A 26,246-nucleotide genomic window follows, 5' to 3' on the forward strand; every position below is an offset into this window, starting at 1 on the left:
CCAGGTTTGCGTGAAGGGTACTTCTAAAGATGGTAAACGTGTTTCTTAGGTAGCGGTTTAGCCACCTCAGGATCCAGTATTCTACTGTCAGAAACCTCCTGAGATTGTCAACTGACGCGGAAGTCTATATAGGGGAGGAGGCATATAGTGCGATGTGGGAAACATCTCATTTCAAAGCGTGTTACGAGATTATAACTTCGTAATATAACTTCGTAACACGCTTTGAAACATCTCATTTCAAAGCGTGTTACGAGATTATAACTTCGTAATCCTGTCAGTTGCTATTTAACACGCCAGAGCCCCAAGGGTTTTCGTTCTTGCTTCTGCGAGTTAAGGGGCAAAGGTGAGTTTATCATCCCATATCATACCTAGGTATTTGTATTGTTGCACTCTCTAAACAGGATGCCCATTGAGGACAAAACTGATATCAGTCTTCAGCCTTTTCATAGTGAATGACATTTGAGCGATCTTGTTCGGGTTCAGGGCAAGTCCAATGTCGTTTAGGTACGAGGCAAAGTCTTCAAGTTGTCTGGAAGCACCCTTTGTAATTAATTGTGGATTGCGATCATCACCAGAAGGAATGAACATCCTTAAGACCATCTGCATATGACAGAAAATTGTAATGTAGCGCCAGCAAAAAGAAAAGCAGATGGGACTCCACTCTGAAGGAGTCCTCTATTCAGGGTGTATGCTAGGACTATTTTGTCTTGCGAGACGTGTTTGCCTGTTGGTTAGTAGAGCTGCAATCATATCTGGGCAGAATTGTAGACGCATACACATTCTGGCCTAACTAGTGGCATTTTTTTCCAAGCATGATCCTATATTTATACAACAAATCGTCAGGTCGTACTTATCTTTATTACAAAAATGTTACATTTCCCTGACGATAGAGTCTCCCAGTTAAAACTGAATCTCCTTCAACCAGATGCATTATATTTATTAATTAATGCGGTTCCAGCCAACCTATGGCAACCCCGCTGTCAGTTACACATAATTTAGCAGTACTCTAATAGCTGGCATTTCTGTTCTCGGTAGCTCCTTGTGCTGCTGGCTTTCCAACAGACTCTGAACAAATGGAGCTCTTTGCGATGAAGAGCTCTTTATCTGAAATTTAATTAAATGTACATTTATTTTTTATGTGATTTGATTATTCTCAGTTTTTTCATATGTATCTGTTTTTTTTTCAACCAGATGCAGTATGCACTTGAATATTCTGTTCTGGGACCTGAATCAGGGACGTATCACTTGGTAAGTCACGAGATACTTGAGTCCCTGGCGAGCTCCCAGAACAGAATATTCAAGGGGAACAGAAATTTCTAGGGGAAGCACCCATTTCTTCAGTCACTAAAATTCTCCTTGTACTACACCAAGTTTCAGTTTGAGATTAGTACACTCCTTACATCAAGTGCAAAGAAAAGAATCGTCAGTTGAACTTGCTTTGTCTACTAGACCGAACTATATATATGCCACAGGCTTAGAATACATACAAGCGACAAACTCATAACTCACACTGGAAATGTCCGCAGGCATTTCTGGCTGAGTCGTGATGTCCTTTGGAAGATCTGTTAGTGGATCATGTAGCAACCGTTATTTAGGTAAAAATTGAAGTTAAGAAAGATAAGATAAGAAGAGTAAGAAGAATAAGAAATAAATAAGAGAAAGAAATAAGAAAGAAGTTAAGAAAGGTAAGCTAAGAAAGAAAGAAAAGCAGGAGAAAGGAATAAGATAAGAAAACAATATATTACAGAATTTAAATTAACAAAGTACGGTATTACAGAAATTAAATTGTTACCAAAGCTTTGCCCTCGTGGGTAGCACAGTTGGCATAGTTGGCATCTTCCCTATACAGTGAAAAAGACCTGAGTTCGAATCCCGTCAATGACACGAGGAATTTTTATAGGTCTTTTTCACAGCTTGGCTGAGTCTGTCTCAGCCGAGGGTAGAATGGTTTTTTCTTCAGAAAACTCGGGTTTTCGCCTAGCACACAGCAAATCGACCACAGAACACACGCAGTTTACAGACATAATTGGTGCAATATGCTTTCAGCAGATACCAGTTTTTGGCACGAGCTGGTTCTAATCGCTCTGTAGGCTAGTAATGAATAAATAAATAAATACTCTTTATTATATACACTGTACATAATAGTTATACGTCGACCGTATAAAATGTCCTTCACATCTATCAGGGGGAAAAAAATAGAAAGAAGTAAAAAAACGGGATAACACTGATCAGTTTATAACAGATGTATACTTTACAATTAAAAAAATAGAAAAAACAGTTAAAATGAGATTTACTGAAGGCGTAAAATACATCAGAGTAATAGTCAAAAAATGTGAATGTATTGTTTGGAATCTTTATTGTATAGTTTTATCTTCATCGATACATGCAGGCGAAGAACCACGTAAATTCAATATAATTGGCTGTTTGTTGCTAGCATTTCCTGCAGAATAGGTCTAGAGATTGACCTGGTCTACAGTTTGCATTTTGATACCTAATCTAGAAACTCTATTTTTGCTGGGTTGATTAATGAAAAGTTGCACGCTCTGGGACGAACTGAAGGAACACTTTGCCATTGCGGTCAAGTGGAATCATGGGAGCATATTATGCGTAGCTGCGAACGATATGAAGATCTAAAAATTCATTTAGTGTCTCGTGTGCCGAATCTGGAAATTGTAGAGGGTTATAAACAGTTAGCATTAGTAGAGGCATACGACGCAAGAAAGCAAGCTTATGCAGCATCAGCAAAAAAAAAAAAATAATAAAAAAATAATAATAATAATAAACCTCCCATCTCATCCCTCCATTCGCTCCAAATGCCTGTCCAGCTCAGCCTTAAGTTTATTTAGGCTATTAGCTTCCACAACAAAAGATGGAAGCCTGTTCCACTAATCAACTACCCGCTGGCTAAAGGCAAATTTCCGCATATCTATTCTACAACTATCTTTCTTCAATTTGAAACTGTGCCCCTCAGGTTCTTAGTCTGAGTAAGAGGAAGAATCCCATCAACATTCAGCTTGCTCAACCCATTCAAGGCCTTATACACCTCAATCAGATCACCTCGCAGGTGCCTAGGCTTGGTAAGAGCACCCCCTTCCTCTCACCAATCTTGTTGCCCTTCTGTGTACTCGTTCTAGCAACTCTACATCCTTCCTAAAATGAGGCCTCCAGACCTGTACACAGTACTCTAGGTGTGGCCTGACCATTGCCTTGTATAACGGGATAATCACCCCCCCCCCCTGTTCCTGCTAGCAAAATTCCTATATATCATTGACAATACTCCATGACTTGCCCTGGCAGCCCGTGTGCACTGCTCAGCAAACTTCATATTTGACTTCACAATTATCCCCAGGTCTTTTTCACTTTCTACTTCCCTGAGTGTACCCTGTAGTACCACACAGTTGGTACGTTTCTCTTCGGTTATTGCTACCCATATGCAGTACTTTGCATTTGTCAATGTTAAACTTCAGTTGCCACTTCTCAGCCCATTTTCCCAACTTATCCAAATCCAATTGGAGTAGCATACTGTCTTTACTGTCGTTAACAACCCTGCCAACCTTTGTATCATCTGCAAACTTGGACATTAAACCTGATATAAAAAGGTAAAGTGCAGCCATTATCAACCCACTGCAGGATGGAAGCCTCCTCAACAATTCATGCTGAGGGAAATGGACCATAATCTTGCCGCGCTGGTCCAGTGCGGGTTGGCAGATTGACCGTATTCAGCAGTCAGGGGCTTGAACCCCGGTCTTCTCAAAGAGCGTGTGCTATTGCACTCCTGCTCCTGACCACTCGGCTACGGAAAGGCCCTACATCAATTCATTGATAAATATACAAAACAACAATGGGCCCAACACCGAACCTGGGAAACTCCAATAATAACATCTGTCCACGAAGAGCAGTGTCCAGTGATTACCACTCTCTGTCATCTTCCACTCAACCATTCCTTTATCCATTGTAGTAGCTTACCCTTTATGCCATACCTCTCCAATTTGTACAGCAGTCTTCCATGTGCAACAGTATCAAAAGCTTTCCTGAAATCCAAGTACTGTATATGATATTAAAATTATTTTTGGCATTCAGTTCCTTTGTGACACCATCATAGTATCCAATCAAATTGGTCAGACAAGACCTCCCTTTAACAAACCCATGCTGTGTCTTAACTATTACTGCAGTCTTGTCTATATGATCCTGCAATGCTTCTTTAACCAGTGATTCCATTATTTTCCCCGGAACACAAGTTAAACTAACAGGTCTGTAGTTACTTGGACCTCCCCTGAGTCCAAGGAAGCTCTCAATATTATGGCTAAGGGTTTGCTTACTTCCTTTGCTGCCTCCTTTAATATAACTGGATATATCCCGTACACCCCAGGTGCCTTCCTTATGTTTAACTTTAACAATTTCTCATCCACTTTGTTCTCAGTTATTACGAAATCACTTAGCTCCCTGTTAGCGTTTGATAAACCTCTTGCACTCCCCTAATTGAATAATTTCTCATGTGTGAATGTAGATGCAAAATACTCATTTAGTTTATCAGCTTCTTGAGCATGATCATCAATAGTCAACCCATCTATGTTAAGTGGTTCAATCTGATTCATCCCTTTCCTGCTAGAGTATACATAAATAAAGAACTCTTTGCTGTTTTTCTTTGCATCCTTTGCCAAAGATTTCTCGTAAACTGCCTTCGCCTGCCTAACCTCCTTTGTAACTTGATTGCAGACTACTTTATACGTGCCATAAGCTTCTGTGTCACCTGATACTTTATATGCATCTCATACATTTTTCTTCTCTGCCACGAGTCTCATTAATTCATCTAACTTCCATTTAAGCCTAAACCTAGTAGCCTCCAAAATTAAGTCACTGAAGGCTTCCCATTTAGAATTCAACGTTAGTAACAACATCAGTTGATCCCGCTGTATAGAATTTAAAAACTGTCTGAGACCTCTGTGGTCACCTTTACGAACGCAAAAGCCCTTCCCTTTGGCCTTGATGATAGTTACATCTGTAAGTAATTCCCACATCAGTACATTGTGATCACTGTCACCCAGTGGTTCCTTTATCTGTAAATTCATAATGCATGAATAATCACTGCTGATAATCAGATCAAGAGTATTACTCCCTCTGGTTACCTCTCGAACATGTTGCTGTAGAAAACAGTCATCCAATAAATCCACAAAATTCTTGCTAGTGTGCTAGTGACCAACTCAAGTTCCAGTCAATATCTGGAAAGTTAAAATCCCCCATTATAAGACATTCTGATTTACTGGCCCACTCTATTTCTCTGCACAACTGCTCATTATACTCATCAGATTCATTAGGCCTATAACACACACCTACTCTCATTTTTCCTTTCCCAGTGCTTATTTCACACCAAACAGACTCAACACTGCTTTATCCACCAACATCAATTGGATGCACATCCTTAGATTTTATGTGTTTTTTAACTAACAGCATAATCCCTCCTCCCTTCCTGTCCTATCCTTTCTGTACACATTGTACTCCCCAAATTCCAATTCTGCACTGCTTATATCTGTGTGACACCACGTCTCTGATATCCCAACAATATCTGCCTTTGTCTTGACTAGCACTTCAAGCTCATCAAATTTATTAACTATACTTTTAGCATTGGTATACATGCACCTGTTTCTGCTCTTAGTTACTCTAACACAGCTCATGTATTTACTTGTTCCACTGTGACTCTCAGCAGTCCTGGAAATCTCCATTACCTTGCTTTCCAGGCTGCTGCTCATTGTAATAGAAGCAGTGCCAGAATCACGTTTGCCTCTGCCTGCGGCCACTGTTAACCTTTTAGTCTGTGTATCCTTCCCCCCCCCCATTTAGCAGTTTTTCGACCCACCTAACACTGCCTCGATAGCTTTAGCAAATATTTTTGCAACCTACCTTGGTGGAAACACGAGAAAATTTTCTAGCTTTTCGGAATTTTTCAACTGAGGTTTTTGTTAGACGCCGAACACCACTTCTCATGGAGGATTTGGACGGATTTAATCCAGTTATATGTCACTAATTAAATGAGTAAGTCTGTAATTCGGGAAATTTGGATGTTCTGTGTAGTGGAGTAAAACACTGTAGCTGACTGGACTTTTGTGTTACTGACGGAGAACTGTAATTATTATTAAAATTATTATATTAGGGTCACATTCATTACATAAACTCGTATTTTGTGTCTGTAAATTGTGTGTTCTCTGGTCAATTTGCCTGTTCAGCTGGACGAAAAAACTTTGCTATCTACTTCTGAGACCGACTAACTCAGCCATAGAGTGAAAAAATCCCATAAAAGTTCCTTGCGTAGATGACGCTTAGAACTTTTATGGGCTTTTTCCACTCTGTGGATTCGAACCCAGGCCTTTTCCACCCGGGGGGGACGACGGTGAGGATACCACTGTGCTACTCGCACAGAGAGAGTACGGTAATATTAATGTGCCCAATTAGATATTTATGTTACAGAAGAACAAACATTGGAGAAAACTATTCTGCTCTATCTTCTGGTAGATGTCCGCCTTCGCTTGTACTACAAGTGGTTCGCATTTATAAACAGTTTCCCAAGCAAGTAATAACTTGTAACCAGTCAACTCTTTCTAAAAGTTTCTGATTTGAAAGCGAAGCATTGTGTACTGCCACCCTTTCAGTCTATGCAATGGGCTGTGTGGGCGTATTTCATGAGGTGGATTCTTATTTAGTCGGAAAAGTATGCTGGACAGTACAGAACAAAGTTTCCTGTTTTGGTGGGTGTCCATTTCCACTATCATAACCTGTCCCGGTGCATCTTATGACAGTCAACAGAGCAGTTCTTTGCGCTGCTGGCTCCAAAGCGACTCCATGAGCTTCAAGTTTTTGGAGCTAAATAGTGCTCCTTGTGCTGTGTTCAGAATCAAAAAAGCGACTCCTTGTGCTGATAGTTCTTGGATCGCTGCTGTGTTCAGAACCCAGAAAGTGGCTCCTTGTGCTGCTGTTTTCAGAACTCCTTGTGTTCCTGATTGCTGAAGCCATGAAGCGGAACACATCCTCGTACCACTGTCTTCCGATATCCTGAATCTACGTATTGACTCCTTACGCTTTTTTTCTATGAAGGTATGCTGTAATATGTACTTATATAATAAACGACCTGGATATGAATTTGATGGTGATTATATAAACTTTATTATCAGTGTTGAGATTTATGGTAATTGAATACGAAATTCATTATAGCCTGAACCTGTGAATGTGGCGCAGATGCCATTGCTTGGTGGCCGGCGCCTACACACTTATTAAAAAAAAAAATTACTGCCAAAATCGGTCAACATGGGCACATGAATAGATCGCCTACTCCTTAAGTGTATCTGCAAGAGCGTCCGCTGGATGGTGTGCTCGGAAACGTTTCTCTGTGCACCCTGGTTGTAGTCTGCCATTAATTGAGGGATCGTGCTCTGTCTGTTGTCCATGGAGGCTTAGTCTGGTGACCAGGGCGTGCCGTACCGTCAGGACCCCTGTCCTCCAAGTTATAGCAGGATGTATACCACTGCATCTTGAGGTTGCACGTAGAGGACTATTCCAGCGGTTAAGGAAAGGAATAACAAATCAAATCCTGGGACTGGAGCTTGACCTGGCCAATGACTCCAAGCAGGAAAAGAGAGGCATCTACAACTACCTCCTAGACCTATGACAAGAAGAATGGAACAACATTGAGAAGGGAAGAATTACCAACAGGTTTCTACTGTCAGTCAATTTTACCTTCCCCAGGGCTCCTTCCTGGTTCTCTCAAGGGCTACAAGTCACCTTTGTGCTTACGAGACACGGGCCTTTTCAACAGAAGTTCACAGCCCTTGGAATTGAAAGCGATCTGAAATGCCACTGCGGCGAAGAGGAAACCTGGGAACACATGATAATGCCTGTCCAGCCTACGATAACCCACGATTAAGACTACTCACGAAATACAAGGATTTCCACAGAACCAGGAACATTCATCGATTCATCATATCGATTCATCAGCAGCAGCATATCAGAGCAGCATATATCGTGCGAAAGCAGCATATATCGATTCATCAGCTAGGAGGATTCATCCTCCTAGCTGATGAATCGATATATGCTGCTTTCGCACGATTTGCTCAGGCTGTACTCACAATCAGACGGACCAAACGACCCAATACTAGAATTCAAAGGACTAGTGGGGTAGGATCATGCTAGCACTTCAAGTGCAGCATCTGTAGAGATACTCTCCGCAGTGCGAACTCCTGGCCAGGGTAGGATGCATGTACCCCAAGCAACCCCCAACTTCGCCTATACTGCTTGGTGCACCGTCTTCCCTGTTGGTCACCTTCTCACCTCGCATTCGGATCGCTTCTACCCATATCTCCCCGTATGCTCTCCTTCCTTTTCCTTTTTTTTTTTTTTTAACTTGGACTTCGTCCAGGAAGCTCAAGCGACTCTGGCGGAGTCCATCCAGAGAATAATGAGCAGCCTGGCTTATCTCCTAGTGGTGGTGGCGGGCAATGTAGGGGCCCTGCCGCCAAGTAGCCAGAGAAACAACAGAACCCAATATATGCACATACAACATTAGCATTAGCATTAGCATTAGTAGAGGCATTTGATGCAAGAAAGCAAGCTTATGCAGCATCAGCCAAAAAAAAAAACCCACTTCCACTTCACCCCTCTGTTCGTTCCAAATACCTGTCCAGCTGAGCCTTAAACTTATTTAGGCTATCAACCTCCACCACATGGGATGGAAGTCTGTTCCACCAACCAACCACCCGCTGGCTAAAGGCAAATTTCCTCACGTCTATCCTACATCTGTCTTTCCTCAATTTGAATTTATGCCCTCTCAGGTGATTTTTCTGAGCTAGAGGAAGAATCCCATCAGCATTGACCATGCTTAAACCATTCAAGGCTTTATACACCTCTATCAGATCACCTCGCTGGTGCCTAGTCTCCAGACACTGTAATTTGCAAAACTTAAGCCTTTCTTCGTAAGAGCACCCCTTTGTTCCATTCACTAATCTTGTTGCCCTTCTCTGTACTCGTTCCAGCAGCTCTACATCCTTCTTGAAATGAGGCCTCCAGACCTGTATACAGTACTCTAGGTGTGGCCTGACCATTGCCTTATACAATGGAATAATCACCTCCTTATCCCTGCTGGAAAAATTCCTGTATATCATTGACAATACTCCATGAGCTACTCTTGCAGCCCGTCTGCACTGCTCAGAGAACTTCATATCTGCCTGCACAACCACCCCCAAGTCCCTTTCATTCTCTACCACTGTCAGTGTAGTACCACAGAGTTGATACGTTGCTCTGGGGTTGCTGTTTCCCATGTGTAGTACTTTACATTTGTCAATGTTAAACTTCATTTGCCACCTCTCAGCCCATCTGCTCAACCTTTCCAGATCCTGTTGCAGCAGCATAGTGTCAGTAGTGTCCTTGACAACCCTGCCAACCTTGGTATCATCTGCAAACTTAGACATTAAGCTTGATATACCATCATCAATATCATTTATAAATACAGAAAACAATAATGGACCCAACACTGAGCCCTGAGGGACTCTACTAATAACATTAGTCCACGATGAGCAGTGTCCATTGATTACCACTTTCTGTCTTCTCCCCCTCAACCACCCCTTTATCCATGCCACACACTCTGGCATTTACAGAGTTCTGTTTACTACACACGAGTACCAAAGGCGCAGATGTGGATAACCGACGTTCACTTCGACTGTCAAACAGTGGCTGCATCCCCGTCCCGGCATGTTCGTGGTCCTTTTTTGACCATTTCTCCCACACCTTCACTACGGCGGCCCTCAAACAGCTGCAATGCTTGCTATTGCTGAGATTCTGGCCCCACCTTCCTAGCGCCACAAATTATTCTCATTCAAATTCCAACAGGTCCTTCCCTTTCCCCATTGCAAGGGCTTTGTATGCTGATGAACTGAGAGGCACTACCATGCCATCACTATATATGCTTCCCTCTTAGGTGACGTCACACCTAAGTGTTTTGGGATGCGTCCACTTGTGGAGACAGGAGGGATCATGATGTTTTGGCTTGTGAGTGTAATTATGAAAAGCTTGCAATCAACATTCTAAGAAACAAATGAATGGGCGACTTTTATATTGTTATTCAAATTCAGTTATGTTTAGATCTATTGGTATTTATATAAATATAGAAATATCAGTGTATTTTAGTCCTTAAGGCAAAGTTTTTTTTTTGTTTTTTTTAAAAGTGAATGAATAAAATAAAGGCCGACGTACCAGAGTAGTCAGGCGCGAGGGTGCATAAATACACGTGCCTTAAGTGATCGGTGTTCAAGCCCGTGACTGCTAAATATGGTGCTGGTTCCGTATTCTCTCTATCTTGTGAACTCTTGACTATGCGGTTCCTGGAGTATAAACAGAAAAAATTTAATGTTAAAGATTTAGTGCTCCATCAATTTCATATCCATTCCAAAATGTTACTTAACAAATGTTGAAAAGCGGCAGTAGCAAAGCAGTATCCGAGCGACAACAGGTGCATGTGAGCATGTTCGTAATTCGACTTACGTGGTGCTGCAGTCACATATTAGTGTTAACTGTGAACATTTGGAACATCTGCCAGAATTTCGACCGTGTATTGTCTCTCTGTGGTCGACTGTAATAAATTGTTTCTCTTCGTTTTATAGCAGCTGCTAGTTCACATATCATCTCCCCACGAAGTGATGTGTGACTTCTTAATGGCGCTTTTTTCCAGATATATTCCCTGACCATTTTCGACCTCCTTTTTACCCTTCCCTTTTCGGAATTTCTGTATATCTTATTCCGAAATATATACAGCGCAGTTGTGGAAGACCACATGTGGCGCTTTACCCTAAACACCATGCCACTATATCCCATATGTAATTGCTATAATTACTTATACAGTAGGGTCCGTACAATATATCACTTTTTATGGCAAATCTCACAACCCAATGATTTCCAGACAATAACTCCAAAAAATACCCTTTCCACATTTATTATTATTATTATTATTATTAGCCATACGGTGCAAGGAAGCCTGAGGCTTATGCTGCACCAGCCGAAAAAAAAATTTATGAATTACCCTGAGAGAGAGAGAGAGAGAGAGAGAGAGAGAGAGAGAAGTAGAAGGGAATCACCAACAAAGAGAAGAATGATGATATCCAGCTCAGGACCCCGGGTGTGTGCCAAGCACATACTCACCAGATGTGAGCCCCTAATTTATATTTATAACAACTGATGCTATTAGTTATTGAATATTACGTAACGTCTTCGTAAGCTAAAAGCGACGTGCCACTAAAACTGGCTCTCGTTGCATACGTATAGAAAAATAACGCTTAGGAACCCTTTTCTACATTCATTCGGACGAATGAATATCAGAGCAAGGCTGGCTCCAGTTTCTAATTAGTGTTTACTGTTAGTAAGGCCAGGTTATACAAGGTAGTGGATTCTTAATGCATCAGCCAAAAATAAAATAATAAAAAATAAAATGTAATGTTCGTGCTGTTCCCATTTCTACATGGTAACCATCCAGTTCTGCTTTGATTTCAGCCAGACTCACTGCCTCGTTAACACTGGGGAGATAATTTGTTCCAGTGTTTGTCAACCCGCTGCCCGTAAGTGAACCTCAAGACCCAGTCATCTGTTATTCTCTAAGATTTTATATTTGTGCCCCTTGATTCTTGTCTCACCTACGAGGGAAAACAGACCTTCCCCATTCATTTTACTCAGTGCCTTATACATCTCGGTCAGCTCTCCCATTAGATGTCCTGTTAAATGTTGAGCTATGAGACATGGAGATCTTCAAATTGAATTGTTTAGATTAGTGGGGACGTCTTCGAACAGGGATCTGCAACAGCTTTTCAGAATTTATTAATTATTTGACTTGCATTGAATTTCATTAAAAACGTTTTTAAAGTGGCGATTGTAGTGAGTTTTTATGTAAGATTTCATATATTATACATTGATTGTAAATATTGGTTATTTATTTATTGATAATGTATATATGTAAATTGTGCGAATAGTTTAGCAAGAGTAATGCAGTTCAGATCTTTGACGGTGGACATTGCAGATGGGATGTAAGATGAGTTTTTGGACAGTAGGACCAGCCTCCCCAATGGCACGAACGGTGACAGTGCTACAGTGTTTCACTTGTCACGTGTTAGCATGATTTAAGTGGTCAGAAAAATTTTATATTTTTAGAGTTAAAACGTTAATGAGATTTAGTGCTCAGGAAATGCGCAGGAGAGTTTTAATATGATTATTAAAACGGAGAATAAAACATAGGTTTTATTCTATCGTACCCCCTTCCAAATATATTTAACGTTTTCTAGTGGGAGGGAATGAGCATTCTACACTGCGTAAATCTGCCTGGTATACATGAGCACTGATGAACTTTGATATACGGTGTATTGATAGAATTATTAATGTAGCAGCAGGCAATCGATAACATCACCTGGTTACAGAAATATTCCGTTCCATACTACTAAATAACATGGAGTATCTACCAAACATTCATTTTCCTTGAATGACTAATCTTGTGGTTTCTAAGGCCCGTTTCAAGAGAACGAATTGCGCCTTAAGGCGCTTTTTTATTGGGATAATAAGACCGTAAGACAGCTATAATTACATTGAACTGCAGTGGGAGTTTTCAAGAGGGACGGTCCGTAGGACAAAAATGACTGTACGCTGTTTACATTCCAGCCGCATGCATCTCCAGACTGGACAGTAAAATGTTTCAAGTCACTTGGTATTAGTAAGATTTTTTGACAAACGATTGCTTTCGTATGGAGGCTATCGTTTGTCTTAAGGAGAGGTTCAAGTTCGATCGCTAGGCTCTGTCCTCTGGTAGCAGTAGCGCGGAAGGCTAGTGAATAACCTTGAGTAGGCTAGTCCTGTTTATATTTTTCCATTGTGCATTGACATCAGGTACTGGGGGGGAAAGTGTGGTTGTTTGTCCCATAAGACTGGCGGCTCTAGACGCCTCTGTAGCAGGTCCATAATCAGCACACCCTTTCTCGGACCACTTAGAGCGTTTTAGAAATTGTGGACGAATTTGGTTTGTCACACTGATGGCTGGGGCGGTGTACTCAACGTTTGTAAACCAGCTGAGACACTTCGATCTCAGAGCACACATTGGAATCGCTTGCTTAAAATAAATATAATTGTATAATATAAAATTTATTTCGTTTATGTATATTTTTGTTATAAATACACATTATATTATAAATAAAAACATACATTTTGTTAACTACAAATGATATTTCTGTTGTTACGATATAAACATATAAATCTATAATGCGATCTATAATACTTGTATCAATGAATTTCTCTCAAGTTTTTTTTTTTTTTTTAAGTAGAACAGAGAATAGTTCATAAATACACTGTCAAAATATTCTCGAAATAACTCATATTCGGTAAATATTACACTAGTTTTATATAGGAAAAAATTGTTTATTTCCATGAAGGGGACATTAGAAAATAATACTTGGTAAAAGAGGGAGAGGGACATTAGGGAAATCCTTGGAACACTGATAAAATGCCAAAGAACAGAAAAAATACCAAAGGAGTAAACCCACGAGTTTGTGAATAAACAAATGTGACTTGTATTCAATAAATTTAGAAATCAATTGAGAATCGAATTCGGTTCAACGGCTGCACGTAAGTTGCTTCGTGATATTGAGTAAAGACATTTGTAGATATAAATCCCGTTTCTTAGACAAGACATTGTCCGATTGGGTACTACTCATCGGGCCAAATTTGCCAGATTTTGGCTAGGGGCCGCTTTACTCAATAAATGAAAAAAAAAAAAAAAAAAAATTAAAAAATGAATGAATGGGAACTCATCGGATAGTGTTCCAGTTAGGGGGATGAATTAAAGACTTTTGAATTAAAGATTAATCAGATTTTTCTGCTTTTAATGAATGTCATCAATGGGCAGTTTTTTAAAAAAAGAGCAGTTTATAAGATTATATACGAATATCTTTCTTTTATTAGTTCTGCTACTACTTCAAAAGTGTACTACACAAAAGCGTACAAAGGACCAGACTACAATTAACAACCACTACACAGTCCCGCCACTACCCCGCAACCATTCACCCTCTGTTTCAAACGTACTCCTTACGTCTACGTTGACGTCAAGCAACGTCAAGACGCCGTAACCATAGTTACCACTACAACTTCATTCTAACCACGGGCAACGGACGCATGCTTGTGATTGGGTGAGGTGCAGTCACCCACGTGCCCATGATGACTACGTCAGGTGCTAAGCTTAGTTTCAATAAAAATCACTGGACATCTGCACGCGATATTTACTGGACATTGGCAACCGGTGTCACAGAATTTTCTAGTAATATGGGAGCGACATTGGTCACTGAGACGCAGTGGTGAGTAAACATCTAATCGTCAAGTTCCATACCACCAAGAAGAATTATTAAGTGTTCTGCTCTTTTCCACAAACGCCATATCGTATTGTGAAGTGTTCCAATAAGGATCATACCGTGAAGCAATTTGCTTCCGAAAACCAACAGATGGAAAGCAGGAAAATAATGAACGCTGCTCGGGTAAGTATATTTACGAGTAGTTTTAAGATGGTCTTAAGCTACCAACTACTCTAAAGCTTCTGATTTCAGTAGATGATAGAAATTAACCGCAAAAATTGTTAATACCGGGAAATAGTCGATGTGTAGCATTTTATCTTCTAATTTTTATTTTGTATCATTGTAGGAATAGTCTTTACAATAGTATAAAAGAAAAACTCTTAGACAGCACCTTGTTTTTAAATCTTCATTTTATAAATACCATTTATACGCTATAAAATTCCACCGTGCTATTTCATAAGTTATCCCCTTCCAGTATGTTCAAAATCGTGCTTATAACTAAACATAAACAAAACCAAACTATAACAAATTAAGCGTTATCTGAATAAGAAAAACAAATTTAATTTAAAAAAATTAAGAATAACTACATTTTCAATATGTTAGGTGAGTTTTAGGCGCAACAAAAACAGAAAGGCTTTGGGGGTTACTCACCCTTGTCAGTTGCTTTTAGGAAACTGTGAACTCCGAGGTCTACGTACACTAATCTCTTGACCCTTGTATGTCCAATGTTCCGTCACATATCCTGTATACACTTGTTTCTTTCAGACCTTATCGGTCTCTTCTAAGTCCGGGTGCAGCATTATCTGTAAGGTGTGACACACATTTTATTTCACGACCCTTTCATTAAACTGTTAAATTCAGAAGATTGTTTTTCTGTATATTAGTCACGATTTTTCGCTTTCTACTTTCATGTGTGATTATTTTGAAACATGCCCAGTCTTGTCCGTTTTTGTTTTTTCTGAGCTCATATTCTTGTATGAATTAATTTTATGCTGCTCATACTGGAATTTACAGTATAAAATGAATATAGTACGGTGCTCCCACCGGTGAGATTTGTGGGTTTTTCAAATAGGATTTGTGGATTTTTCAAATAACTTCGCGACCGTATGTCCATTGGAATAAACTTGAAAAAAAAAAAAAAAAAACTGCAGGTTTTTTTTTTTTTTTTTTTTTCATGTTTCCTAGCAGTCTGATGGATGTACGATGTAGCCGAATATAACTGCGACTTCTAGACAGCTGACCTTCGTTATATCAATTTCTGTCGATTAGATCAGGATCGGTAGGACCTGAAAAAAATATCGCAATCATTATTTCTGTAATCATTTGATATAGCAGCTGAGCAGAAAGATTTAGCCCTTGGAGAACATCGCTTATTGAGCGCATTGTCAGCTGTGAAGGATTATCAGAACTTAACAAGATAATCTTGGTAGCTCTTTGCTCCAAGAAATGGAAAGAACATCGGATACTGTTGTTGCTATTTTGGTCCTTAATTGCCATTTTAAATAGATGATTCAATTTGGATATTCATTCAGTAGTGATGCTTTATTTTGGAACTACAATTTTCCGGCCAATTGATATTTTTATTATTAATGGCCACAATTAATAATAATAATAAAAGTAGGCAATGTCATTGTAATCGAACCGAGTTAAATCCAGATGTTTTTTAAGCTTAAAACATCGATAACTCTAGTAACATTCGCCTAAATTTCATCATCATCATCAAAAAAAAAAAAAAAAAATGTTTCTAGTAAGTTTTCATTAGCATAAGTGCTGTAACTATGGTGTACGTACTGCACGTGTTTCCATCATATTAAAGTATTGACTGGTTTGGAAACTATTTCTCCTTTAGAGTGCTACCCCTCAGTTACATGAAAATGTCATTACTTATATATTAGGGGGAGGGTCAAAGAAGGGAACTTTGATTTTATTCGAGCTACACTAAAAAAACAAAAAAACAAATGCATTTCTGAAAGGTTTTGAATTTGAGCACTAGAGGGCAGCACCGATTTACTTTGTTTACGTCAAAATATTTGCGCTTTATAAAGTGTCCATATGTTGGTATTTCACACTAACTGATTCTGATCTAATCGGTAAGTACTGTCTATTTTGAGTTCATTTTCGATTTTGTACTTCCTCCCACTTAATGAATTAGTTAATAAAATGGCAGATCTCCAAGAGAGAAAATTCCTTCATTTTTTTTTAAAAATGTTGAAGAAATGATAGAAATAGAAATGATAAAAAAGCCGAGAAGAATATATTATGCTGTTAGCAAACAGCTTGGCGTTTTACTCAATATGTCGTGAAAGATATTGAGTTTCATTTCTGTATATCAGTATATCGCAGATATTGGTAAAATATGCCACATACTACAGTGATGGTTAAAAAACAGACCGCTTCCTAAAAATGTTGAGAATCGCTGAATTAGATTAATAATAAAATTTAAATCTTCTCACTCTTGTGATAAGAAACATTTTGTTTTACCGGGAATGTTATATTGCAGTTTTATTCTGGATTCAATTCAGATAATCTCAGATACTTCAATTCTTATTCTCCCTCTATCCTCATACACTCGCCTTAAATTCATCAGGTGGATCTTTTCGAGTACAGTGTTGACAAAGTAGTAGTTGTATTTTTTGCTATACGATTATATATTTACATAATTTTTTTTTTTTTTAGATCTAGTTTAGTGATTCCAAGCTGTTTTAGGAAGTGACCTGCATCTGTATTTCGCTAATACTTTCGATCCAATGCATATCCTGTAATACTACAGAAATACTGACATCCTAAGATATTTGATCCCCTCCCCCACCAAAAAATACTAATACTCTTTTTATGACTAACTGACATTACGTTTAGTTTGTTACATAATATTTTTTAATTATTTCATTGGTTATTATTATTTTTTGAAATTCATAGGAAACTCCACATGACCCATACGCCATCTACTTTTATCAGATAGGGATGTTTACGGTATATCCTTAACTATACGAATTTGTACACATTACTTATTTCCCGTACTGCTTAAAAAGTAAGATTTGCGACTATTAATTATACGACTATTATATTTCACATTTAATTCCAGTACTTTTTTTATTTTATTTATATTATGAACGAAGAACTTGCTCGGCCCAGTTTTTGCCATTTTATTCCGAAATATACTGTATTCGAGAAAAAAAAAAAAAAAAACATAAAATATTTAAATGTATGGCATAGCATAAGTTAATACTTATGTATAATAAGAGTATATAAAAAAGTTTTTATGAAATGCAAAATGGTCTATTTATAGTTGACTAAGACTTTGGGATGGTATTATGAATTGGTATTTAATTTTAATACAACAATAACGTCTTGAAATGATCCAGTTAGTTAATAGCGTGAATGTGATTTCAAAAATGCTACTATTAATTTAAAAAAATGTACCTGAAATAATGACTTCAACAACTGTAAATGAAAATTAAAGGCTAAGGGAATAATACTTAATAAGACTAAGGGAATAAAAACCTGACTTCGATGCCCTTGCTTGAGTAAGAAATTGGGAGTGCTGGAAAGCATACTGAAATGCTGCGATATTTTGCTAACTGAGAACGCCATCGACCTCTACATGGCACACATAGCCCAGATAGTTGAAGAACTATTTGCATGCTGGCGTTCTTGTGATATTCGTCAGTCTTTAGGGATATCGACAGATGCAATCACGTGACAAGGTAATGCAGACTGGTGAACAAACAGCTGCTATTGATCTATGGCAACTTTTGCTACGCGCACGCACATAGCTCCGCACATCTCTCTCGTGATGTGGGACGTTGCAAGAAATGAAACACTTATTGATTGGAGTGTCGCTTGGCAGGCGGAAGAACGTTGCTCTACCTTTTTATTCGAGGTATTTCTCTCCTGTTTGTAGTGGCACCCCTGGGAGAAAGGGACGGGATGCTGACTTAAAAAGATGGCGAAAAAACTTGGCATTTCTTTACGTTCGTATGATGTTGATAATAGCAATCGATGGTGTGTGACATGCTCAACGCCTTCAGGATACACTAAAAATGGTGGCGTTGCAAGCTGACAGCTCCCTTTGTTGGAAATCTGAAATAATGCGCCCGAGGAAAGGACAAAATAATAGTTCCATTATGGATGACACATATCGGCTAGACTCGCTTCGATGAGGACTCCCGTGTCTTTTGCCAAACTTGTCAAAACCGATGATGCATACAAGACCGATCAAATAAACGCTGACAAAGGAAGGATTGCTGATGTGAAACTATAACAACAGGTGCTGGATTCGAGATAGTCCTGAAGATATAGGTTTCAACATTTCGTGTTTGGCGTCACTCCTTAAAAGAACTGCAAAAAAAAAAAAAAAAAAAGATTCACTCAATTTGCATGTATTGTAGCAGTCATGAGGACTCGTATTCCAAGTATCTCATTTCTACTAAAGATCTACAGACTACACGTATTTGCAAATTAAATGATTTATTGATATCCCAAAAAAAAGATAAATTTCCTACAAAATGGCACGTTCAGTTTAAATAAAATTGCAGTTGATGTGTGATCATTTCAGATCGGCCCTGGGATTCCGTTCTCAAGATAAGTTGCTATAAATGGCTCTTCCGAGACAGGTTGTAAAATAAACTGAGGATGATTTACTTATTAATTTCCACTTAATGCCTTGCACGGAGTCTATAAGGACTGTGTTATTAAGTTGTTATCTTGGTATTAGGCAAATTATACTATTGATTACTGACTAATTTTGCAGATAAAAGCTGATTACCATATATGGATATTCTCTCCGATGGTGGTGCACGCTAAGAAAAGCAATCCTAAATGTGATATTGTTGTAGAAAGAACCTAAATCTTGACCTTTGAGGCAGTCCCTGTTGGGTAGTCCGCAATGTCAGCATTGACGCTGGCTATTAGGAATGCCACTGATTTTCTTGAAATCTTGAACGTCTTTAAATTATAGCATGTGTGCAGGAGATCCCAAAGAAGTCTACCTGGATTCGGAAATTTTTCAGCCATGTTGGCAGTAATTTTATGCAGATATATATACTCTTCATTGAACCATACTGTTATGGTTCAATGAAAAGATTAAGAATTTAACAGAACAATTAGGAAATAACAGTAAATGACGCTTTCCTCAAATTGCAGGTACGATTGATGATAGAGCTTTAATATTGTATTAACCACCGATTCTAACAACCCAGAGTTCATTTTAAGGAGACATGTTCGGACAACCATATAATGCACATCGATGCAATATTGGTATCTGCCGTGTTCATAAATCGCATGAAAGAGCACCAGTAACAACCTAATAAGCTGAATCTACGAAGAATTAATAATTTACCATGTAAAACTGGTTGCTGTGTGCAGGTGCAGTAGACACCCTTACAGGGAAACCGAGAATGATTTCAAGGTCATGCTTATCCAGCAGCTGTACTAAGCGGCTTTTGGCGATCAATAGTACCGGTGGAAGAAACGACAGAGCATCAACCGTATACATTAGGTTCAACGGATGAATTATTTGCTGGGGCAGTAGGTCAGAAATAGAATTGGAGAGGCATAGGCAACTCATGCGCAGTTACATTGAGAGGTCGCTATATTCGTCACTTTAAATATGTAAAAAAGCAAACTGAACGAACGCTTTTCTTTAAATAGCAAGAAAGAAAATTCTTTCAGACGTATACTGCTTTTAGATGCGAGATCTGTACCAGCCAGCAAAATAATCACTTTCTTTATTGCGTAGGGAGAAATTTAAAGAGAAAAAAAAAAGAAAAGAAAACTGCTTCTTCGCTTGTGCGTTCTCTTTCTTCAAAGAATCAACGGGGCAGACGTATTCACATGTAGGAAAAACTACTTGTAGTGGCACGTGCCGCGTTGCCTAGTAACCTAATGTTCCAATCACAGCGAGTCCCATTCACTCCTACATGTTCAGGCTACAGCGGATACGTACTAATGGAAAAAAATAATCCCTCTTATTAAAATTACTTCTTTCAGTTTAGATCATAATTTTGATTAAGTTTTAACTCTGTTACATTAATATACTAGATTAAAGTATTGTTATTGGGTTCTTGGATTTTTTTATGTAAATTAAAGTGAATTGGGGGAAAAATGTACATAGTATGATATAAGTCCGGAAGGCGGATGACTACACTGACTGGTGGTTAAAACTACCGCCATAAAGTGAAGCCGTCACAGTTTTAGTGTTCAGTTGTTCGTGATAGTGCGTTTAGCTATTAGCGAAAAATGTGTTTGCATTATTTGTAATTTTTTTTTTATTATTCTTTCAACAATCCATATAGTTTAAAAAACTGAAGAGTGTTCCTCCGACTTGGAAATCTTCGAGAATGGAACGTCAAGCGTCAGCAGACGATTCCGTGCGTTTTGCCGTCCTCAGCTACGAACAGGTGGAAAGGCTGGACAGTGTTATGGACGAGGTCGTTCCAATCCACGGCCGAGGCAACTTCCCTACCCTAGAGGTGAAACTGAAAGACTTGGTGCGGGTGGTGAAGGAAAAGCTGAAAGAAGACTCGATGACAGTGACAGATATCAGGCTTAATGGTGGTGCAGCAAGTCATGTACTGTGTCCCGATACATCTCCTTATAATGATCTGGACTTGATTTTTGCCGTCGACTTGTCAACTCAGAAGAGCTTCGACAGAGTTAAAGCTGCCGTGCTAGGCTCGCTTCTGGACTTTTTACCTGAAGGAACCAACCGGAAGCGTATTAGTAATTGCAGTCTAAAAGAAGCGTACGTTCACAAAATGGTGAAAGTAACTGACAACGATCGGTGGAGTCTTATCTCGCTCAATAACAACTGTGGTCGCAACGTGGAGTTGAAATTCGTCAACACGATGCGCCGGCAATTCGAGTTCAGTGTTGATTCTTTCCAAATAATATTAGACTCCTTACTTCTCTTCTACGATTGTGCAGAAATGCCCATGGATGAAAATTTCTATCCAACAGTGGTTGGTGAAAGTGTCTATGGTAACTTCAGAGAAGCGCTTTATCATCTTCACAAGAAACTGATCGCCACTCGCAATCCCGAAGAAATAAGAGGGGGAGGCTTATTGAAATACTGTAATCTTTTGGTGCGCGATTACAAGCCAGCATCTCCAGAACACATCAAGAATCTGGAGAGGTATATGTGTTCACGGTTCTTCATCGATTTCAATGACATCGATCAGCAGCGTCAAAAACTAGAAAGTTATTTGGTCAATCACTTCATCGGCGATGACCACAGTAAGTGTGACTATCTGATGATCCTTTATAGTGTGGTTGATGAGAGTACTGTGTGTCTCATGGGCCACGAACGGCGGCAGACCCTCAACCTCATACAAGAACTTGCCTGCGAGATCTATTATGAAGAGCAAATAATGTCCAAGGAGTTCGATTCGACGTCTTCTGCACAACAGTTCTTATACGGCAACAGCTTTTTTTACACACCATATGCTCCCACTCACCCTCCAGCATGCAGTCAGTGTCACTGCAGATGGATGACCTGTGCGTGAGTGTGGGAGGGGATGTTCTCAGCTGTTGGCGAGGAGAGGGGGGTGGGTTGATAAATTCAAACTGGTAAGTCGAAGTATCATCCATCCATGATGGCTTCAAAAAAATAATAAAATACAAAAAAAAAAAATGTTAAGAATACAACTAAAGTAATTCAGTGACAGTGATTTGTTTTTAATGAAGTGTTTCATACATTCCTCCTATATGTCGTATTGCAGCTGCGATATGAATTTCCAAGCAAAAACTGTTGCATTCCTAATCATTCAAATGGATCTAATAGGAGGTATAAAGTGTGGTTCGTCGATTTATTTTTCAAGTAATGTTGGTTTCATTTTAACGTATTATCGTTAAGATTGTTGTATATACATCATGGTTTTAAAAGTAATTAATGTTTAGGTTTTGATCTACTTCTTAAGCTGTAATAATACAACTGTGTATACTCCACGCATTCTTATATATAGTTAGTAGGGGAAGCAAATAATGTGGGGAGCAGTCCTAACCTTGAGGGACTGCATCGGGGAAAGAAAATTGCTGAAAGTAAAAGTAAATAAGCTTGTTCTCAGTTTGAATGAATATTGTCCTTTTATTTTTAGTAATAGGCTTTCTTTATCCATAACTACAATACTCAAATGCGATTTTAAATAAATCGTGAGGCTTAATGTTGGATGTAACCTTTAAAAATATACTCGTGCATTATTGAAATATAATCCGAGTACAATTTAAATTGGCTCGATCAAAGCCTCTGTTTGCCTATCAAGAAAATGGGTTTCGCTTAAAAGGAGTTTCTTTCTGCTTGATACTTTTCAGTTGTAGTCAGTAGTGCTGCTATGAAATTTGAAACACTTAATTCTTGTCACGTAACTGTAGCTTGGTTTTTGTACTGAAGTTGGAATGTCGTTTAAATTCACAGAAAGTTGAAACACAATATTTTCAACACTTGTGGAATTTCGAGGAGTTTCCATACGACATAAATCAAAGTTAAACGCCTAACCAATGAGAGAATGACAGGACTTGCAAACTATTTGACTATTCAGAAATTGCTTTAACTCGAACCTCTAACCTTGCCGTATTTTTTTTTTTTTTTTTTAATTTTTCAAAAACTTAATTTAGAAAAAAAATATCTCAAATAGAATCTGTATAGATTTCAACACTGTTAAAAGTATGTGGACGATTCTGCTCTCTAAAAAAAATTTACTGACTTAAATTTTTATTTAAATCAAGTAATGTACTGAATAAATCTTAATTACAGTAAAACTCTTAACTAGTTTCCCAAAGGCGCTATTTAGACTTTAATTTAATAAAACATTTAAATTAAGAATAAGTAGTCTGCTATAAACTTATTTCCTTATTCTTCCAATCTTGTTTATCGTTTCTCTCCCTTTCGCCGAAAAACCGTTCTAAAAAGATACGATATCTATGCCATGCCATCATATCATTGAGGGAGGTTATGCTTTATGCTAAGATAATGTTTTTTACACTTTTTGTTCCATTACGTAAACTCAGATTTTCAATTATATAACCTGATTTTGTTGACAGCCAGGCCAACGAAATGTCAATATTTTTAAGTTTGATATTGCAAGACTATCAATGGATTAGTGGTGATCGAAAAGTGTAGGCTTAACCCACCTCTCTACCTTTCTTTTAATACTTCTCACGTGCAAGCCAGTATGCAGCATTATTTCCCAATGATTAAATTTTAAAATCTCCCCCCCCACCACCACCTTCTGCAGCCTCTCTCGTTAAGCATAAATATAATAGGCTAGAAAAACAAACTCCATCTGTGGACCTGGCCGAGCAGCACGGTCGAGGCCGACATGTTACGGTAAACAGATCGGAAAGCAGCGTTTCATAACAAGCTGATGTACTTTTACCTGTGGCGAGACAAGTTTGTAACGAACCCCTTTCTTCCCCCCCCCATTTCCCTTGTGGCGAACTGAATACGGGTCAGTTTAAAAACAATATAAAGCTAGATATGCATATGAAAGATTACAGTAATGAGTTAAAGTAGAAAATCTATTCAGCTTGTTCCCTTAACCTGAGGGTGAAGGAAATGCTATCACTAGTGAAGATTCTTAATATTTTCTTCAGTACAAAGCCACTCTGTTGCTTGAACAAGTGAAAATATTTGATTTTGAGCATTGATATTATTTCTAATCGAGGTTGTCATAAATTTTTTTACTATTACATACGTGTGTACTTTTTCCGGTAGTTAGTAAGTCTTTAGAATGGATGGACTTTTAAAATGGAAAGAAAACGATTTCTAACTTTGTATAGAGGATAGCAATCATGTAACTTAAATGGATATTGCCTTTGGACTTAAATTCTGTTTTCATTAGTAGACGCGTAAATGTGAACTAGGTATAGAATTGACGGGTTGTTCATTGGTTACGCAGGCTGCCAAAAGCAAACAATACAATCTTAATATCAAGATAAATTGAGTCGTGCAGTGTACACGGATACACTACGTATACAACTGCGTGACTAGTTATATACTGCAGCAATGTATTACTTAATATTTTGGTTTTAAGTTGCATCCTGAGCAAAGCAGTTGTTGCTATTCGAAGTGTTCTTATTTACTTCAAATTTATCTAACCGATAAGCCGGGAATAAATAATCTGAAATATATAGCAATACATTGAGTGTGACTAAGTGGCGCAGGAATCTACTATCACTACCTGTATAGTTGTCAGTGTCACGCACGACCAATGAACCAACCCGTAGTCTATGCTCAGGTGACTACTGCATTACCAATATGAATACTTGCCGAATTCTGATAATTTAAGCTTTGAATAGCTGAGGATCGATTCTCGGAAGATTGCAGTGGAGTAATTGGCGTGGAACTTTAAAACCCCTCTCTTAGAAGGTTTAATCAAATAGTAAAAAGTATTCTTAAAATTTTTAAAGAATTTCGAATGATCAGAAAATTAACATTCAAGTTGTCTGTACTTTTGGACGTGTTGTAAAACAGAACTAGAGTAAAAGGCAAATATTTAAGATTGTTTTAACTACCAACGTATGTATTCCTCTAGTGACAAACGCTTGTGGATGACTGTCGGGTTGCCCTCCATTTATGCTATGCTCAAATGTGCGAGTAATAATCTCGCAAGGATGTTGAATGAAAAACGTTTATCAAGTGAAACAATTCAGTGCTTGAATAGCTGGGTTGCTTCCTCAATTTATGCCATAATTAATGCTAGTCTTTTGGATACTGTAGTCAAATTTAAGTTTGACGTCTTCGGGGGTATCAGCATAATTATATATTAAATTGTAATCCTTTGTATTATTTTGTGTGTATATGTATCCAGGCTAATTAATCTGATGTGATAATTCTTTCTCTATACTCATTTCAGCCTGCACCGTAATGTAAATTAAACCTCAGGTTGTGAAAAGGGCTAGTTTGTCCAGCAATACTTGTTAAATGTGTGTGTATATAAAAAAAAGCTTAGTGTTGTTCATGTTGCTTGTCAGGGTGGAAGCACATTTGTTTGTAATCCCTGGGAGGGGGGGGGGGATTTTTTTAGTCCTTATATAACCAGTTTGAAGTCGTTCAGTTGGTGACCAAACACTGACCTGCACACTTAAAGCATGCAATTTCCTTTATAAATGATGTAACGATGTCTAAAACTTGAATAAACTATTTTTCTGATCTAACTGGTGTCTTTATTCAACACTAAAACCACACACGATTTGGGTTTTTACAAATTTCCTTCACCTTTGAGAAAAAGGTCAAGGCGAGTTTGAACTTATCGAAGCATTGCGCTACTTTTCCATGTAAGCGCACCTTCCTCAGTGAGGACTTACTAAATCGTAAATTTAGCCTTACCACTGTTAAAAATGACGTGTCAAACTCATTTGACCACGTCATTTTTATTCAATTAAAATTATTAATTGTAAACTCCTAGCTTGTGGTCGTTCTGAAGAATAAACGGATCTTATACAGTGTATAGAATAAATGTCATTCGTTGTCACCTGTCATGAATTCATTAGGAGATGCTATGCTTCACTTAGCTAGTTTCTGTTAGCTTTTCTGAATGTAGTGATCTTACCAGTAGCGTAGCTACCCTTTTTCGGGGCCCCTACTTAATAGCTTTTCTGAATGTAGTGATCTTACCAGTAGCGTAGCTACCCTTTTTCGGGGCCCCTACTTAATTACTGAAAACTGCAAAAAACAGGAGACAGCCAAAAACTCCGGGCCCGGAGGCAATTGCCTTGCCTGCCTACATGGTAGCTACGCCACTGGATCTTACCATAATATCCCTTACTAGTAAGGGATAAAGGCGAATTAAAGTAAGCCATGGTACTTATTGAAAATTTAATGACAAGTGGCTTCAAACGTTAAATTTACATGGCAACAAATATATTGCTCCCGATAATGTTCAATACCATATTTATAAG

At 38.5% G+C, this 26,246-nt stretch overlaps 1 protein-coding gene across 2 annotated transcripts; it reads left to right on the forward strand.

Moving 5' to 3' along the window:
• Positions 1-14,220: 14,220 nt before the first annotated feature.
• LOC150083687 (terminal nucleotidyltransferase 5C-like) lies at positions 14,221-21,905 on the forward strand. Of its 2 annotated transcripts, none has more exons than XM_090377436.1 (2): positions 14,221-14,534; positions 20,645-21,905. In XM_090377436.1, the coding sequence occupies exons 1-2, from the start codon at positions 14,502-14,504 to the stop codon at positions 21,851-21,853; spliced, it is 1,242 nt and encodes a 413-aa protein (XP_090233562.1). In that variant the 5' UTR covers positions 14,221-14,501; the 3' UTR covers positions 21,854-21,905. The 2 variants fall into 2 exon arrangements, with proteins under 2 accessions (XP_090233562.1, XP_090233563.1); XM_090377437.1 differs by lacking the exon at positions 14,221-14,534 and adding an exon at positions 16,406-16,441.
• The last annotated feature ends 4,341 nt before the right edge of the window (positions 21,906-26,246 follow it).

The sequence above is a fragment of the Mastigoproctus giganteus genome, chromosome 7, assembly GCF_048544385.1.
Source record: "Mastigoproctus giganteus isolate SK-2022 chromosome 7, ASM4854438v1, whole genome shotgun sequence".
In the NCBI taxonomy this organism is placed as follows: Eukaryota; Metazoa; Arthropoda; class Arachnida; order Uropygi; family Thelyphonidae; genus Mastigoproctus; species Mastigoproctus giganteus.

Coding starts and splice junctions, on each gene's coding strand:
- LOC150083687 (XM_090377436.1), top strand. CDS start 14,502: ATGGAAAGCAGGAAAATAATGAACGCTGCTCGG. Junction 14,535..20,644: donor AAATAATGAACGCTGCTCGG/GTAAGTATATTT, acceptor CAATCCATATAG/TTTAAAAAACTGAAGAGTGT.